Source organism: Aythya ferina (genome assembly GCF_964211825.1).
Source record: "Aythya ferina genome assembly, chromosome: 17".
NCBI lineage: Eukaryota > Metazoa > Chordata > Aves > Anseriformes > Anatidae > Aythya > Aythya ferina.
In genome coordinates, this window is record NC_140316.1 from 5,397,482 (window position 1) to 5,413,195 (window position 15,714).

The window sequence follows — 15,714 nt, forward strand, 5'->3', positions numbered from 1 at the left end:
GCACACACTGCAGCATGGAGGAAACCAAAGTAGGTGCTCTCCTGGCAATGGCCATACATGTGGGTGCTTGAGACTGCCTTAAGAGATCCCAGCCCCCACGGAGACTGAGGGGCAACTACTGGTGACCCCCTTCACCATTCATCCAGAGCATTTCTAGGGTCTCCCTGAACAGAAAGAAAAATTAAAAACAACATCCATGAAGAGTGTGAACAGCATGCATGAACGCTGCAAGCACACTGAAGTCTTACCCCCACACTCTTAATCCTACATTTAATTTAGTCAGATTTACTAGGAATGAAAAACAACAAAATCCCCCAAACCCTAGGGTATCCCCTTTGTTTGGGTAAGTGATCAAGCAAACATCTCCCTTGTTTCACCTGAGAGTGCCTAATTCTTTATTTACCCACTGGAGTGAGTGATGTGTTTTTCAGACCTTTGGAGCAATCAGTAAATTCAGCATGTAACTTTGGCAAGTGGAGCCACACGGCTAATTTATTCCCTAGCCCTCTTTGGGAGAAACAACGGATGCTTGTAACCTTGGTGCTTGGGCCTGTTTTACTAGCAGCTTTTAAATATACAGCGTTCTGTGTGACTTGAGGCAACCGTAAGTGGAAGGATTGTCTGGAAACGCTGCAGATTTCTTTCAAGTATGTGCCGTGGATCTTGGTGACAGCATGTACTGAGTGAAGTTTAAACATACATGTAATCAAATCATACAAAGTCATTTTTCAAAAGAAGCTGCAATACATATAAATAAGGCATGGCCTGTACACGATACATCTTGACTAACTGCCTGACAGGTAACATGAAATTAAAGCATTACAGCTTTTCTGATTTTCGTAAGGCTTCTGCTGCCCAATGTGCAGTGTTACGAGATTTTTTTTGTGTTTGTTGTAATTTTTTTGTTGTGACAGAAAAATAATCCTGTGCATTTCCCATCTCTGGAACACTCCCACCCAGCGAGATAGGTGTAGCAAGGACAAAATGCTGGTCAAAGCCCTCAGGTAGCTTGCTTTGGGGACTAAAACATGTTATAAAAAGGACTGCTAACAAGTGTAATGTTAACACAGGTACCTTGCCAGCTGATGGCTTAAACACAAGGGTAGAAATACCATTTTCACAGTTAAAACCGTGAGTCTTGACACAGTTGCATGTTCTCTCCTTCCCACTCAGTACAGGACTCCCTGTAGTGGTTCTTCCAGCCCAGAGGATGGGGTAGTGATCCTGAGCAACCACAGCCATAGGCAGAAGTTCCGTGATTTTCTTTTCTTCTAAAGGAGTTAAGTTATGCTTCCTACAGTCAAGGCAGGAACCTTGCACCACTTTCTGCAAGAGCACAGTTTAGTCCTGGTGTCTTGGGTCATTTGGTCCTCTCAGCTCTTGCAGAGAAATAGGTTTGAAAAGGTGTGTACTGAGAGCCAGTGGCACTTCTTGCGGCACTCTATGTATGTTTAAAGAAAACAAGTGCTAACAAACACAAATAGAAGCGTACTATATCCTTCCCAACTTGAACCCCCAACCCTGCATGTTGTTGCACAATGACAGATTGCTAGCAACCAGGGGGAGAGCAGGGAGGGAGCAATCGCTGGGAAGATTCACTGTTTGCTCAGGGTAAACAACTCCTCAAACACCAGTTTAGCATCCCTCCTTATTTAAATGGCCTCATTTTGTAGGGGAGGTTTAGACTTCAGAGCAAACTGACCAACAAACACAAGTAACCAAACATAAAGAGACGGAAGGAAAGAAGAGGAAAAGCATTTATAAATGTCACTGTCCAACGTCTTTTCAATTTAAACATAATAAGATTATCTACATATATCTACAAATATCTACAATTATCTACACTGTTTGCAGCTATGATTCTTTGGTTGTCTTCACTTTTTCCCTACTCTGGAACTAACAGGAAAAAAAAAAAAAAAAGCATTTGTATAATCTTTGAAAGAAATAATAAATATAACAACTTCATTAAACGTTTGACCAAAGCTTTGGCACTAATCCGTTTACACATAACAAATCATAACTGAATACTCTGAAATAACAGTGGCAAAGCAACAGAGCACATCAGAGAGCCTTTTCCCACTGACCAATAACAAGCACAAGGCTATTTTACATCAACCTTTCTGAGAACATTAATTATGGTTTAGTCAGACACTAAGAATCTCACAATTCACTGCAAATGTCAAATAAAATACATATTTCTTGCACAAGTCTTTTTCATGGATCCAGATATATTTTTTATAACAGGAAAAAAAATACACATAAAATATTCATGTTATCCTGCACCCCTTCTTAAATCCTTCCAAAAAGTTTTGGAAGCCCAATGCCCACTGTGAGACAGAATAAATGTTGCTATTAACACTGCCACCTGCACAAAGGGATTATATTTTAAAAGATATCAAACAGTTGCGGAGTTTATTGTTAAAATGCACAAATATGGACGAATGGAGGACTTAGAAGAAAAATATCCCCTCTTCTTTTCATAGAATCACGTGGAAGAATTGGGAGAGTGTTCATAATACTGTATACCAACACAGCTGAGGAGCTGTTCTATACCTTCTCTGAACACAACATGTCTGGCATTCGATGAGCAGTTGATAAAAAAACACCAGCCAACTGTTCAAAACGCATCACTGGAGTAAACCGTGATGAACAGGTCCATCTTTCCAACATGTAAGGAAAGACTGCTGAAGGAGATAGTTTAAAAAAAAAAAAAAAAAAGTACTTACCAACTTTAAGAGGAAATGCAGCAAGCAGGTAGGTGCAGAATAGGTGCTTTGGGACTACTGCAGTTTGGGTGAACCAAATACAAGGGGGAAAAGCTGCCCATTTCCTCTAAAAGGCACCTCTCAGTGGGAGAGCACCAGGAGCTCAGTGCAGGATGTAGGAAGGCAGTGTCGTGAGGCTGCCTCGGGAAGCAGCCAGACCACAACCTATTGCTGCGAACACCCCGCGGGGACGCCCCCCTCACCCCCAGCCTCGTTTTTACACCTTGGTGGGAGAGCGGGGAGCAGCTCGTGGCTGTGCTGGTGGCCGCGGCCTCGCCAGCGCTGCTCGGCCCGCCGGGTGAGGCCCAGCGCTGCCGGGCAGCTCAGCAGCGGGGCGCAGCGCTTACAGTGACGATTCCAAGTGTTCCCTTAGGTTAAACTCTGTGTCCTTTCACAGTCTCCTCCGGCAGCCCCCGCGGTGAGCCCGAGGATCCCGGGCCGGCTGCCGGCAGTTGGTGCAGGCGAGGCCCCTTCCCGGGGCCCGCCGCCGCCCCGGCCAGCCTCGCACCGCCCTCGGGGCCGGGGCCTCGGTCCCGGCACCTCGCCGCTCCCCCGGCACCTCAGCCCCGAGCGGGGCGCGGCGGGACAACGCCCGGGGGGCTCCGCTGAGCGCCGGGAGGCGGCGGCCATCCCCTCACAGCCCGGCCCCCTCACGGCGGAGCGGACGCGGCGCCGCCTCGCCATTGGCCTGGCCGCTTGTCAATCACCGAGCCGGCCTATCAGCTCCCGCGCAGGGCGGGCCGAGAGCGAAAGGCGGGAAGGAGGCGGCTGAGGGGAGCGGCCGTTTAACGGTCGCGGCACGCGGGGCCGGGGAAGGAGGAGGAGGAGGCGGAAGGCGGCCGGGGGGGGCGGGCGGCGTTACCGGGGCCCGTAGTCGTAGGCGGCGGGGCCGGCGGGCGGCGGGTAGACGTTGGCGGCGCTGACGGGGTGGTGGTGGTGGTGGTGGTGCGGGTGGTGCGGGTGCGGGTAGCCGTGGCCGCGGATGGCGGGCAGCGGGTAGGGGGCGGGCCGGCTCTTGGCCCCCAGGTAGTGCTCGTAGGCGGCGGGCGGGTACTTGTAGGGGTGCTGCTGCAGCGCCTCGCCGGCCTCCAGCCGCACCTCGTGCTGGGGGGGGCTGGGCCGCCCGCCGCCGCCCCCCAGGGGCACCAGGCCGCCGCCGCCTCCTCCTGCTGCTGCCGCTCCTCCGCCGGGCAGCGCCGGGCTCAGCACCCGCGCCAGGAGCTGCTGGTGCGCGGCCTCGGCGTGCAGCGGGGCCCCGGCGGCCGCCTCCCGCTCGTAGTCGCGGCGGGCGTCGGCTGCGTCTGCGGGGGGCAGGCGGGGAGAGGAGACGAGAGGAGAGGAGAGGAGAGGAGAGGGTGAGCTGGGAGATGGGAGCGGGGAGAGCCCCCCCCGGCCCCCGCAGGGTGGGACGGGACCTCCCGGCCGCCACAAAGGGAGCTGCCGCGACACGCCTGGCATCGCCGCGGTTGTGCAACGCTGAATAAATAGAGGCGGCCCGCGGTGGCTGTGGGAGAGGGGCCATGGGTGTGTGTGTGTGTGATGGGGGGGGCGGTGGGCAGGGGGAGCTGGGTGACCCGACGGCAGCTCCCCGACGCGCTGCTGGGGTGTGCCAAGAGGGCACGGGCACCGTGAGGTGCAGAGCTGGCAGCCCAGGAACCCCAGGTGGGACTCACTAAATAAATAAAAAGCTGTTGTTCTCGAAAGCAGCAAAGCTGTTGAAGCACGACAGCTTTACACCTAAGAAAGGGGAGTTAGGGTAAAAAGGTGGCTGGCTTTGTCTAAAAAATATGTGGTAGTGCAACGCTCAGGAGCAAGGGCAGCTGCACACCAGCATGGCAAGCGAGGCTGGCCCCGAGGACATGTGTTGGCCCGGCCCCGGAGGGTGCTCACCTTTCTCTGTGCCGTTCTGGTGCGCAGGGGAGGACACTGGGTTCCGTGATCTGGCAAAAGCACTCATGAGAGGCAGGGCCCCCGGCCTGTGATTCCTGGGCCTGGAAGAAGGAGGGGAGAAGTAATCCGGAGGCAGTGGTCCTGCCAAGTGAATACCTACAGCCTTGCTGCCAGCAAGCAGAGCTGACCCAGTGGCACCCAAACACCATGAAAAGTGTTGTGCAAAGGTGCACTGGGCAGGTGCACGCTACGCTCGGTGAGAAGGGGGCTAGCAGTAATCAAAGACACAGCCTTACCAGTCCTCAGGGTCGCAGTCTCTGAATCCCTTGGCAAAAGGGTTGCTGGCGATCTTCAGCTGCGTGATCTGTAAGGAGAAGGTGGGAAATGTCTCAAAGTGGAACACGGGGCAACTCCGTTAGCGAGCGTGTCTCTGAGCAGCTCCGGGAGCCAGCAGTGCCCGGTTTAATGGAGCCGGGCGCTCCCTGCCACGGCACAACCACGTGCATTCCCCATTAGAAAACGCGGGACAGGACGCCACCTAATACGAGTTCAAGGCAAAGGGAGAGGCGGCTGCAAAAGCTGTGTAAATGCACTTGTAAGAGAATGCCACATTATATGGGTCACCACCGGAGCAGCTAAGACAAATCACTGGATAAATCATACTTATGTATTTATTTAATTCGCCGGGGAGAAGGCAGGACATCTTCTATATTTAAGCAAATCCACGGATAAAGTATGTGATTGTGAGTTTCCGGAATGGGTTGAAAAACAAACTTTAAGCCCCTCCGTGACAGTTCCAGCCTTAGAGGTCAAACTGATAGAAAGCAGGAGAGAAAGAGCAGCTGTCCGGAGCCATCAGGCAAATGCCAGCCGGGGAGGGACTCCGGAGCCCCTTAAAGGCACAGCCTTGCTCCGGCCCGGCCGCAGCATCCCGCAGGGGCCCCGGCACGCCCGGAGTGGTGGTGCAGCGAGGCACGGCCCCGGCTGCTTGGGGACAGCCCTGGGGACAGTCCCTGTGGCATCAGCGCAGAGCTGGGTCAGCGCTGAAAAGCCTCTGCTCACAAACTGTGGTTGTGATCACGGCTGGGATTCCTGCTCCTTAATCTGTGATTTAGAGGAGCAATTGGATTAAGCGCTGCCCAAAAATCTGCATCAGTTTGGGGGACGGGTTGGTTCGGTTTTAAATATATTGTTTTCTGAGCGGGAACAGACCGAGCCCGGAGAAGCAAAATCACAGATTTAGCCAAACAAATAGTGAGTGACATCCCGCAGCGGGGAGCCTCCAGTTTCCCATCGAGCCCGAGCCCGGTTCTCGGGTTTACAGCCGCAGGGAGCTGCCCCCGGGCCAGGGAACACAGCAAGGGGGCCAGCGCTGCCTCGGGGCGCAGCTCCTGCCCGGCTCCCGGCACTGCCCCGGCCCTAAGCGCCCCTGCCTGCACTTCTGGGGCTCCCCCCCAGCGCCCCGGTCCCGCTGCCGCCTCACCCGGTGGTTCTGGTAGGCGGTCACGGCGGTGAAGCGCGTCTCCTCAAAGACGAAGGTTTTGAAGTTCTCCTCCGCGTATTTCTCGCTGTCTTTCCGGGGGTCCACGTAGACCACGTGAAAACGCGGCTGGTATCTGTGCATGGAGTTCAAAATGATCTGAATGATAAAACGAGCAAGGAGACAATAACTGATCCAGGCGGAGCTTTGAGAGAGGAGAGCGCAGCCCCCGGTCCCCCCTGCCCGGGGCAGGGCGCTGAGCCCCGCGGGGACACCGGGGTGCGGGCAGCGGCCCCCCGGGAACCAGGGCGCGGGGAGCCCCCGGGGCTCGTCGCCTCCCCTCGGGAACACTTACATGCCCGTTGTCGTCCAGCAAGTTGTTGGTCAGTTTGAGCTTATCGAAGGAAACGATCTGCTTCATCCACTGCGCCCCTTTGGCCGGGGAGTCCGGGTGGTAGTGCACCCTGCCGGGGGTGGCGGGGTCGGCTTTGCCGGCCACCAGCCAGGAGGAGCTGTGGAAGGCGTACCTGCCAGCAAGGGGGGCACCGTCAGCCACGGCCCGTGGTGCTCCCAGACACCCCCCCCGGGCTGCAGCGCTTGGGGACCCCCGAGGAGCCCGGCCTGGGGGTAGCCCCTGGTCCCGGGAAGGAGAGGAAGAGGCTCCCGACAGCCGGTCAGGTTGCGGGGAGAGAAATCGCGTTTGACAGGGATGGAGTTGGCGGGAGAGAAATCTGCGGGACGCAGGAAATTTATAGCTACCTGTACAGACTGGGGAGAGAAGCCACAAAAGCTCCCCCTTCCTCTAAAAAAAAGTGAAAGGGAGCTCTCTATACAGTAATGTTCTGGCTCTAAGCGAAGAGTGGAAATTTATGTGCAGATTAATAGCAGGTCCAGAGTTTAGCAGCCTTGTTTCATTCTTTCAAAGTCCGTATTCAACAGTAACATTTAAAACAGAGAAACCAATCTTCTATACACGTGTTTACTTTAAAAGCCAGTGTTTGCACAGGGGGAATTAGACACCATTGGACTCGAGCAGAAACATTACTTTTTAAAGATATACTCAATTGGATGTTATATATCCCACTTCCCTTGACAAGCAAACATTTCTAGGACGCCCTGAGAATTTGGATATCTGTCTAAATATTTATATATTGGACCTGCGATTCCTACGCGCGCTGCCTGCTCGGCGTCCTGATCTGAAGCTAAATACATAATGCGCCTTTCACTGTCTTAAAATTAAAGGGGTTGCAAATCAGACCGCATCTCTGCCTTGCGACTCGCCCGTTTCCGAGGCCTTCCTATGCTGCTGCTGGAAACAAGGGGAGGGTTTTGTGGCTTGGACAGCCGGTGCCTTCCCTGCGAACAAAACCCGCTCTCTTCACCCCAGCGCCCGGCAAGCGAGCTCCTCAGCCGGCACAAGCAGCCCCTGGGGGGATTTTTGCGTGGGGCAGTGGCGGAGCAGCGGGGTGGGGAGGCTGTCCTGGGCAGGACAGCACTGAGCCCCGCGCTTTTGGCTGCCCTGCTTGCGTCTGGGTGCTGCAGTCGCTGTGCACAAGCCCAGGAGGTCAGGGGGGGTCCCCAACCCCAAACTTGTCCCGGCAGGCAGGAGCGGGGTACTTGCCGGTATCGCTTGTCATCCACAGGGACAAAATCCATGAGGAGCATGTAGTCAGCCATGGGGTCCATGCCGAATATCTTCACCTGGAAGGTGGGGAACATGCGCCTGCCGCAGAGCAGAGAGAAGGGAGAGCTGAGCTGAGCCGAGCTGAGGGGCCACAGGGAGCCCCGAGGGGGCACACGAGGGTGCTGGGGCCGGCTGCGGAAGCCCCACGGCTGGGGAGAGGAGGGCAGGGGCATAATTCCTCACTCTGGATTTTCCCCTTTCCCAGATCAGGAAGCTGATCTGAACTGAGGCTGATGAGAGGCATTGCCCCTACCCTGGACCCACACCTGAGCCGGGTTAGGGCTCTGGGCTGGCACAGCCGGGCCCTTCTGCCGGCGACCCCAGGGAACCAAATTCCCGTTTCTACCCCTCCAAAATTGGCGCAGTTTTAAAGCTGCAGCCACAAGAGCAGCGCAGCCCCTGCACACAGAACAAAACCTCCCCCAGCCAGGAGGGGCAAACGAAGCCCCCAGGCTGGTAGGAACTGGAGGGCAACCGGCATCTCCCAGCGAGCCCCCTCCCGGTCCCCGCAGCTCTGCAGCAGGAGCGGGGCGAGAAGGAGCCGGGCGCTGGGCAGGGCGGCCCCGGGGCTGTCCCCGCGCTGCTCCGCGCAGCCCCCGGGGAGGTGGCCGGGCTGGGGCCGCGGGTGCCGGGCTCGGGGAGGGCACGGCTCCCCCGAGGGGCTGCGGTGGGAGTGGGGCCAGGGGCCGGGCTGGGCGCACGGCTCCCCACCGGGACCCGCCGAAGATGCGCCCGAGCGCCGGCGCTGGCTGCGGCTTCCGTTTGGTTCCGTGAGGATTTCCCCGAGTAGGAAACAAAGCGAGCAGCGGCGGGCGGCATTTCGGGAAGGGGGGCTGCAGCCGTTGAAAAACCAAACTGAAGCCGCCGCCCGCAAAAGCAATCCGGTCACCAGCGGGTACCAGCAGGCCCCCCCGGCTCTGTCTCGGGGCGCACGGCCGGGCTGCTGCGCACCTCCCCGGGACCGTTTTGGTTGCGTACTGCTCCCTGCCGCCGAGGAGAGGCTGCCTGCCCCTGCCTTCCCCTGCCTTCCCCCGCGGCCGTGGCATCCCCGGCCCGGCCCCGCCGGCAGCAGCGGGGACGAGGAGCGGGGTCTCCTTCTCCGTAACGCCTTAGTAAAGTCTGGAGGACGTTTCCAATAGCTTCCTCTGTTATTATTATTTTTAAAGGTGTAAAAGCCCCCATTAGCTCCAGTTCCGGTGTTTCTTGTTTTAAAACGAAGTTTTAAAACAAACAACCCGAGTTGATAAGACCCACCTAGACAAACAGCAGGGCCGGCCCAGAGGCGCTGGGAGAGAACAGGCTTCGCAGCGCCTTCCCCAAGCCTTTTCCTGCCGTTTTTACCCCATTTTCTCCTGTTTTTATCCGCCTGCCTGGAGATTTGTCGATATCATAAAATAAACGAAGAAGAAGGGGGAAGAAAACCCGCGATTCAAATCGACTTCGCTCCTTCAGGGGCCCTTTCGGAGTCGGCTACGGGCGACCCTCCCGCTGCCTCGGGAGAGCGAAGAAAGGCAGAGCGAAGGGCTCCTGTTTGCAGAGAGCGTCCGCCCGGAGCCTGGCCGACCTTTTCCGCTGAGGAAGGCAGCGCCGAGCCCGGCGGCAGCGAGCGGCACGGCCCGGCGCCGGGCGGCCACCGGCTGCGGGAAATGCCGCCCGGGGTCCCGCAGCCGCGGCCGGCCCCTCGGCGGCTGCTCCTCCGGCGGGCGCCGCGGTGGTTTGTTTAGTTTGAGGAAATCGCTGTATTTTTTAAAAAATACGCAAATATTTGCCTATAAATATATTTAAGTTTTGGCACCCCCAGGACCCTCCCCATGGCCGGAGGGGACGCGCGGCCGCTGTGGCTGGGCCGTTCCCGAGCGGCCCCGGCCGCTGCAGCCGTTCCCGGGGCTCACGGAGAGCAGCCACCGGGGCGTTCGTTGGTTTGGTTGCTTTGCTTTGCTTTCCTCCCCCCAGCCGGGACCGCTTTAAATCACGGGAACGACGAGCTCGCCCCCCAGGAGGCAGCGTCTGCCCGCAGCCCTCCGCAGCTCTCCGCGAGCGGCCCCGGCGATCGCAATTAACCGCAGTAATTAGCACAATTACCGTTCTTCACCCCCCCCACGCGCTCTGCTCCCTTCCAGCGCGGCCCCATCCTTTGCAGCCCGGCCGGGAGCGAGCTCCCGGTCCCGGTGCCGGGGCGCAGCGGAGCCGCCGTGGCCGCGCAGGGCCGGGCCGGGCCGGGCTGTGCCGCGCTCCTTCCCCGCTCTTCGGGAAGTGCGGTCGGCCTGGAGGGCGCTTTGAGGTTTAAAACCGCCTGAGCCGGGGGCTGTTTGCAGTCCCCGCCGAAAGGAAAAGTTGTGCCCGTGCTCAGCATTTATCCAGTTACAGGTACTGCGCGGGTGCGGGTCGGGTGTTGTTTTTTTTTCTTCCTCCCGTTCTGCTGCTGCCCGCCCCGGGCAGGTCCGTGTGCTCCGGGGACGGGGCCGCCTTTAAATCCCCAGCGGGACAACCGAGAGCCGGCGCCCGGCGCCCTCCCGGCGGCGGCGAAACCCCGCGGCGGAGCCTCCACGGCCCGGCCCGGCCCGGCTCGGCCCTGCCCGCCGCCCGCCGCCCCTTCCCCGCAGCACCGGAGGCCTTGGGGCCGCGGGAGCTCGCCAATTTCTCCCCGGGTAAGAGGCCGAAGGTCAACCGACGGCAACCCCGCGGCCGCCCGGGGCTCCGCACTGACCTGCCGGCCTTGGTGACGATCATCTCGGTGCCCAGCTGGTTGAACTCGTCCCACAGCGCCTTCATCTCCAGCTGGACGCTGACGTTGGCCACCTTCGGGTTCTTCTTCACCGGCGCCTTGGCCGCGGCGGCCGCCCCCGCGGAGCAGCCCGAGACGGCGGCGGGTCCCGCGGCGGCTCCCCCGGCGCCCTCGGGCGGTTCGGGGCCGGGGGGCGGCGGGTTGGGGCCGGCCGCCGCCGCCCCGCCGAAGGGGTAGCCGTGCTGGGGCTGGGGCGGCGGGTGCGGGTGCTGCTGAGCCGTGCAGGGCTCGTAGTGCGGCGGCTCATGCTGTCCGTACGGGTCCCCCGGGGAGGGGGAGAGGTGGTACCCCCCGGAGGCGTTCAGGCTGCTCAGGCTGTTGGCCGTGAAAGCTGCAACATCGCAAAAATGGGACAGCTGGGTGAGCCAGGGGCTGGAGATAGCTGAAATCATTCCAAAAAACAGGCAGGCGGTCAGGGCTCCGCTCCGGCAACCGCTTTCCCCCCAGCTCCGCGCCGCTCCGCGGGGTGCCCTCCGCCTCCGCCGCTGCCCCGCGCCCGGCCCAGCGGGGCGCCTCCCCCTTCCCGCTTCGCCTGGCCCCGGCCCCGCTCCCCCCGGGGCAGGCGGGGAGCTCGCTGCTCCCGCTGCCTGCCTGCCTGCCTCGGCGCTTTTTCCCCCCCCTTTTTTTTTTCTTTTTTTTTTTCCTTTTTTTTTTTTTTTTTCTCTGCAAACCCGAGAGATCTGCCAAGAGCCTCGGCGGTGCATTGCCGGTGTTATCTCTGCAGAAGGCCTCCCTCGCCGCACGCGAAATGGGACAAAGCAAATTCCCCTTCCCCCCCTCCCCCAAATTCTTTTTTTTTTTTTTTTTTAAAAAAAAAAGGAGGAGGGGAAAAAAAAAAAAAAAAAAAAAAAAAAAAGAACGAAACCGGTTCTTATTTCCGTGTAGCGCCGGTGCTGCAGGTAAAGTCCCTCGCTCTGGAGCCGCGGGGCCTTGGCTGCCAGAGGCAGGAGGAGCGGGGTTGGCAAATCCCCCCCGTGTGGGCATCCCTGAGCGAGAGCAGGGGGCGGCCGGGGCCCAGCGCAAGGCTCCGGGCTCGGTCCAGGGCCCCCGGCACGGCCCCGGAGCGCAGCCCCCGGCCGCCGGCCCGAGCGGGCCCCGCGGCGCAGCACAGGGCCGCCCCGGGGACGGGCGCGCTCCTCCGGGTCCCCTCCGAGGCCCCGAGGCTGCTCCAGGCCCCGCGGTCTCTGGGATCTCCTCCGGCGGAGCCCCCGGGCCGGGCAGGGGCCGCGGAGCCGGCGGGAGCCGAGCCCAGGCCCGCCGCAGCCCGGGGCACGGCCGGTGCCGTCGGGGATGCTCCGCGGGCAGAGCCTCGGCCCCGTCCCGGCCGAGCCGGGGGTGGGGGGCACCGCTGCGAGCCCCCGGCAGCGGCCCCGCGGGGGCAGGCCGGGCTCCCGGCCCCTCCGTCAGGCCGGGGGGCGTTCAGAGCGTCGGCCGGGCGGCGGGCGGGGGGTCGCGGCTCCCCGCAGGGCGCTCACCTTCCATGTCCCTGGTGACGGTGCTGAAGTGCATCTTCGGCGGGCGGCTGGCGGGGCCGGCGGGCGCGCTGCGGCCACCGCGGCGCTCCTCCAGCGCTCCCTTCCCTGCTCGCTCGGCGGCGGCGGCGACTGAAATCAGAGAGGCGATACTGAAAGCATTTGCCTTGGGAGACAGAGGGCTGTTTTCGTCCATAGGGGAGACACCAATGCAGGAGCGGCAGCCGCGGCAGCCTCCCACCACGAGCCCCCCCCTCCCGCCCCTCACTCCCCTCCTTTCTAGCGCACCATCCAGGGAGGTGCGAGCGGGACCCCCCCTCCTTCCACACAGGGGGGAGGGGAGCTAAAAAAAATAACACAACAAAAAACGCACACAAACAAAAAAAAAAAAAAAAAAAAAAGAAAAGAAAACAACCCAAAGCCTCTGCCCCCCCTCGGGAAAGGCGTTGAGGAGCAAAAATCTGCCCCGGGGCCCTGTGCGGACAGCGCCGAGCGCTGCAGCGCCCGGACCGAGCCCTGCTGGGGACAGGGGATTGGGGCGGGGGGGGGAGACAAATAAATAACCCCCCGAATTCCTTCCCCGGGGTCTCAGTTTCTCTCCCCCACAACTTCTCTCTGTGCAGTTTATTAATTTCTCTCCTCTCTTCCCTTCCCCCAGCCGCCACCTCCTGCTCCTGCCCCCCCGTGCCCCCCCGCACGCAGGGACAGTGGCTCCCTTGGAGGCGCTTTTCCCCCGTTCAGCGGCTGGGAGGCGTCACATGGAAGCCGGGGGTGTTTGCCTGCAGAAGCGGCGGCGGCGGCGGCGAAAGCGAAGTGAAACTCCTGCCGAGACGGTGTCAAAGGGCTGGGGAGGCCCTTCCCCGCCTCCCGGGCACGGCGAGCGGCCGCCGGGGAGGGCCGGGATGTGCCGCGGGGCGGGCGGAGGGGCCGCCGGTGTCAATCACGGCGCCGGGAGCCGGCCGACGGGAAGGGAAGGGAAGGGAAGGGAAGAGCCGAGCCGGGCCGAGCCGAGCCCGGCGTCACGCTGCGGATGTCCGGGAACCAGAAGGGGATTGCTCCCTTCCTCCGGCACCCAGCCGCCGCGGGGCTCCGGGCTGCCCCGGCCCGGCCCGGGGCTCGGTGGCCGCGGGGGCTGCCCGTCGGGGCGCGCTGCGGGAGCGGTGCCGCCGGTAGCCCCGGCCGTGCGGGCTGGGAGCCCTGGGAAGCCAAGCCCCGGGCCACCAGAGCCACGAATCGCACGCAGGCGTTGGAGCGTTCCCTTCGCCCATAAAAAAGAATACTAATACCAAAATACATTTCAAAAGCGCAGAAAACGGAAAGCAAGCGGCGGGGCACAAGGCGAGCCCTTGCGCGGCCCGGCGTGAGAGCCCGCGGTGGCGGCAGCACCTGCCTGGCTCGGGGGCCGCCGTCCCCGGTCCCCGGCGTTGTCCCGGCGAGGCGCTCGCTACTCACCGCCCGGCACCGGCCCCTCGGAGCGCCGCCGCGTCCCCCGGGCCCGTCCTCCGCATCGGCGCGGGGCCAGGCGGCTCACCCGCCCCGCCGGGCCCGGCCCCGGGCCCCTGTCCCCGGCCCGGCCCCGGTGCCGGTGCCGGTGGCTCCGTCGGGCGGCCGCGGCGAAGTCCCGGGGGAGCTGCCCCCGACGGGGCGGGCGGAGCCGTGGGGCGCGCCGGTGGCTACCGCCGCACCGGGGCTTGCATAACCCGAGCGGTGCGCCGAGAGCCCGAGTGAGCAAGCGGGTTATATATAGCTGCCCTGTCTGTAGCCTGCGGGGCTTGATTCTTCTGTTGAAATATTATCTTTGGATGCGGTAAAAATATTTGCAGAGAAAAATCTAGACTACTCGTACATATTTGAGCATATGTTCCTGCAGCTGAACGCACAAGGGCACAACGGGACGCGGGCGGGGGTTGTTTCCGTGCCGCTGCTGTTCCCGGCCGGGGCATTTTCGGTGCCGGGAGCAGGGGCAAAGGGGGGCCCGGTGCGGCCCCGCGCTGCTGCCTGGCTGCGAGCAACGCAGGAGGGGAACGGATTTCGTTAGGAGCCCACGAAGCAAAGCTCCCGGGGTGCGGGGGGAAACGAAGGAGCCGCGAACGCGAGCGGCAAAGCGGCCCCGGGAGGTGCCCGGCCCTGGGGCAGCCTCTCCCGCGGGAGGAAAAAATACCTGGGAATTAAGAAAAGTCCCGAACCCAGCGCCCCAACAGAGGAGGGAGCTGAGGGGTTGCTGTCCGTGCTTTGCTTGCCCCGACTTTCTCCCTTTCTCTCGGCTCTTTCCCTTTCCCCTTCCTGCTTCGTGGCTGCAGCCGCAGCGGGAAGCGGCGCCCCGTCGGGCACAGCCCGGGTGCGGAGCCCTCGGCCTGGCCCCCCGCGGGGGACTGCACAGGACCCCCCGGGATCAGGGGACCCCCCGGGATCAAGAGACCCTCTGCGAGCTGGGGATCCCCCGGGAACAGCCTCCAGCCGTGCCACGGGGCCGCCCGCCCCCCCCCAGCCCCCAAATCGCTGCTGCCCTGGGGGTCGTGGAAGCCCCGCGGCCCCGCTCCCAGCCCCGGGCCGGCCTCCCCGTGCTCCCACCAGGACCCTAAAGCCCCCGGCCACGTTTCGCGGCCGTCTCCCCAGCCCCCGGGCGCTTGTCCCGCTCCCCGGCCGCTCTGCTTCGCCGGAGCACTGCGAAGCGAATCCAGCCTCGACGCGGGGCTGTGCCGCCGCCGGGCTGACACCGCGCTGCCGCCGGCACTGCGGCCCTCCCCGGTCCGGGGCTGAACGGATCGAGCCTGGGGGCTGTCGGAAAGGCAACGAGGGTGAGGGGGGGTCCTCTGAAACCCCCTCCCCCACCTCGCCCGCTCAGGCTGGGGGGGGCAGCCCGGGCTTGTCCCACCGGGAGCGGCTCTGCGCTGCGGGAGAGGCGAAAAAAAGCCGCCCCCCCCGGCCCGGGGCACCCCTCTCCTGTGCCCCGCCGTCCTCGGGCCTCGGCGGTGCAAAACCCAGCGGCGGCAGTGGGAAAGCAACGCGGCGCTCCAGTCCCCGCGGCCCCCCGACGGCAGCCCCAGCCCCGCGGCCGGCTCCCCCCGTGGGGGTCCCGCAGCCCGCAACGCCCCGCACCTTTCAGGCGAGCCGGGGCCGGACGCCGCGGGCAGCTCCCTTCGTCCTCCCTCGCAGGGTTTTTCCCCCTCCGGCTCCGCTCCAGCCCCGGGGTCGGGCGGTGGCACTTTGGCCGGGCTGTGCCGCAGGTGCGGCCCCGACGGGCTCTGCCCGCTCCCGGGGGCCCGGCGGGGACAGAGCCCCCGCTTTCTTTCGCTCTCAGCCCTCCCGCAGCTCCCCTCCCGTCCCCCCCAGGCCCCGCGTGTCCCTCCCGCCCCTCACCTCTGCTCCCCGACGAGCCCCCGGCGAGCCCGGCCTGCGGGGGAGCTGGGGGGGCTCGCACGGCCCGGCTCGGGCTTGCGGCGGCAGCCCCGGCTCCCCGCCGAGCTGCGGGGCTCGGGGAGCAGCACATAAATAGCGGGGGGTGGGGGGGTGAAGGGGGTGGGGGGCAGCGGCAGCCAGCCGGGGCTGCGGCCGGGCAGGGGCAGCCCCGCACTCCGCGCACGGCCCGGAGGGGAACAGCCCCGGGGCCGGGGCCGGGGCCGGGCGAGCCCCGCGCT

General features: G+C 62.4%; 1 protein-coding gene across 6 annotated transcripts in view; it reads right to left on the minus strand.

The window, feature by feature from the left end:
- Positions 1-1,739: 1,739 nt before the first annotated feature.
- TBX1 (T-box transcription factor 1) overlaps positions 1,740-15,714 on the minus strand; it is a gene marked incomplete at its 5' end in the record, with an annotated part of 143,915 nt that continues 129,940 nt past the window's right edge. The window contains 9 exons of one of the 6 annotated variants that reach the window (XM_084538990.1): positions 1,740-4,066; positions 4,656-4,756; positions 4,952-5,019; positions 6,139-6,294; positions 6,491-6,662; positions 7,757-7,858; positions 10,527-10,986; positions 12,080-12,208; positions 15,437-15,494. In XM_084538990.1, the coding sequence (XP_084395116.1) occupies positions 3,624-4,066; positions 4,656-4,756; positions 4,952-5,019; positions 6,139-6,294; positions 6,491-6,662; positions 7,757-7,858; positions 10,527-10,986; positions 12,080-12,113 (1,536 nt within the window). In that variant the 3' untranslated portion in view covers positions 1,740-3,623. Of the gene's footprint in view, positions 4,067-4,655; positions 4,757-4,951; positions 5,020-6,138; positions 6,295-6,490; positions 6,663-7,756; positions 7,859-10,526; positions 10,987-12,079; positions 12,273-13,528; positions 13,603-15,175; positions 15,305-15,436; positions 15,495-15,714 lie in introns of those variants that run through there. The other 5 variants (XM_084538991.1, XM_084538992.1, XM_084538988.1 and 2 more) reach the window with 5 other exon arrangements.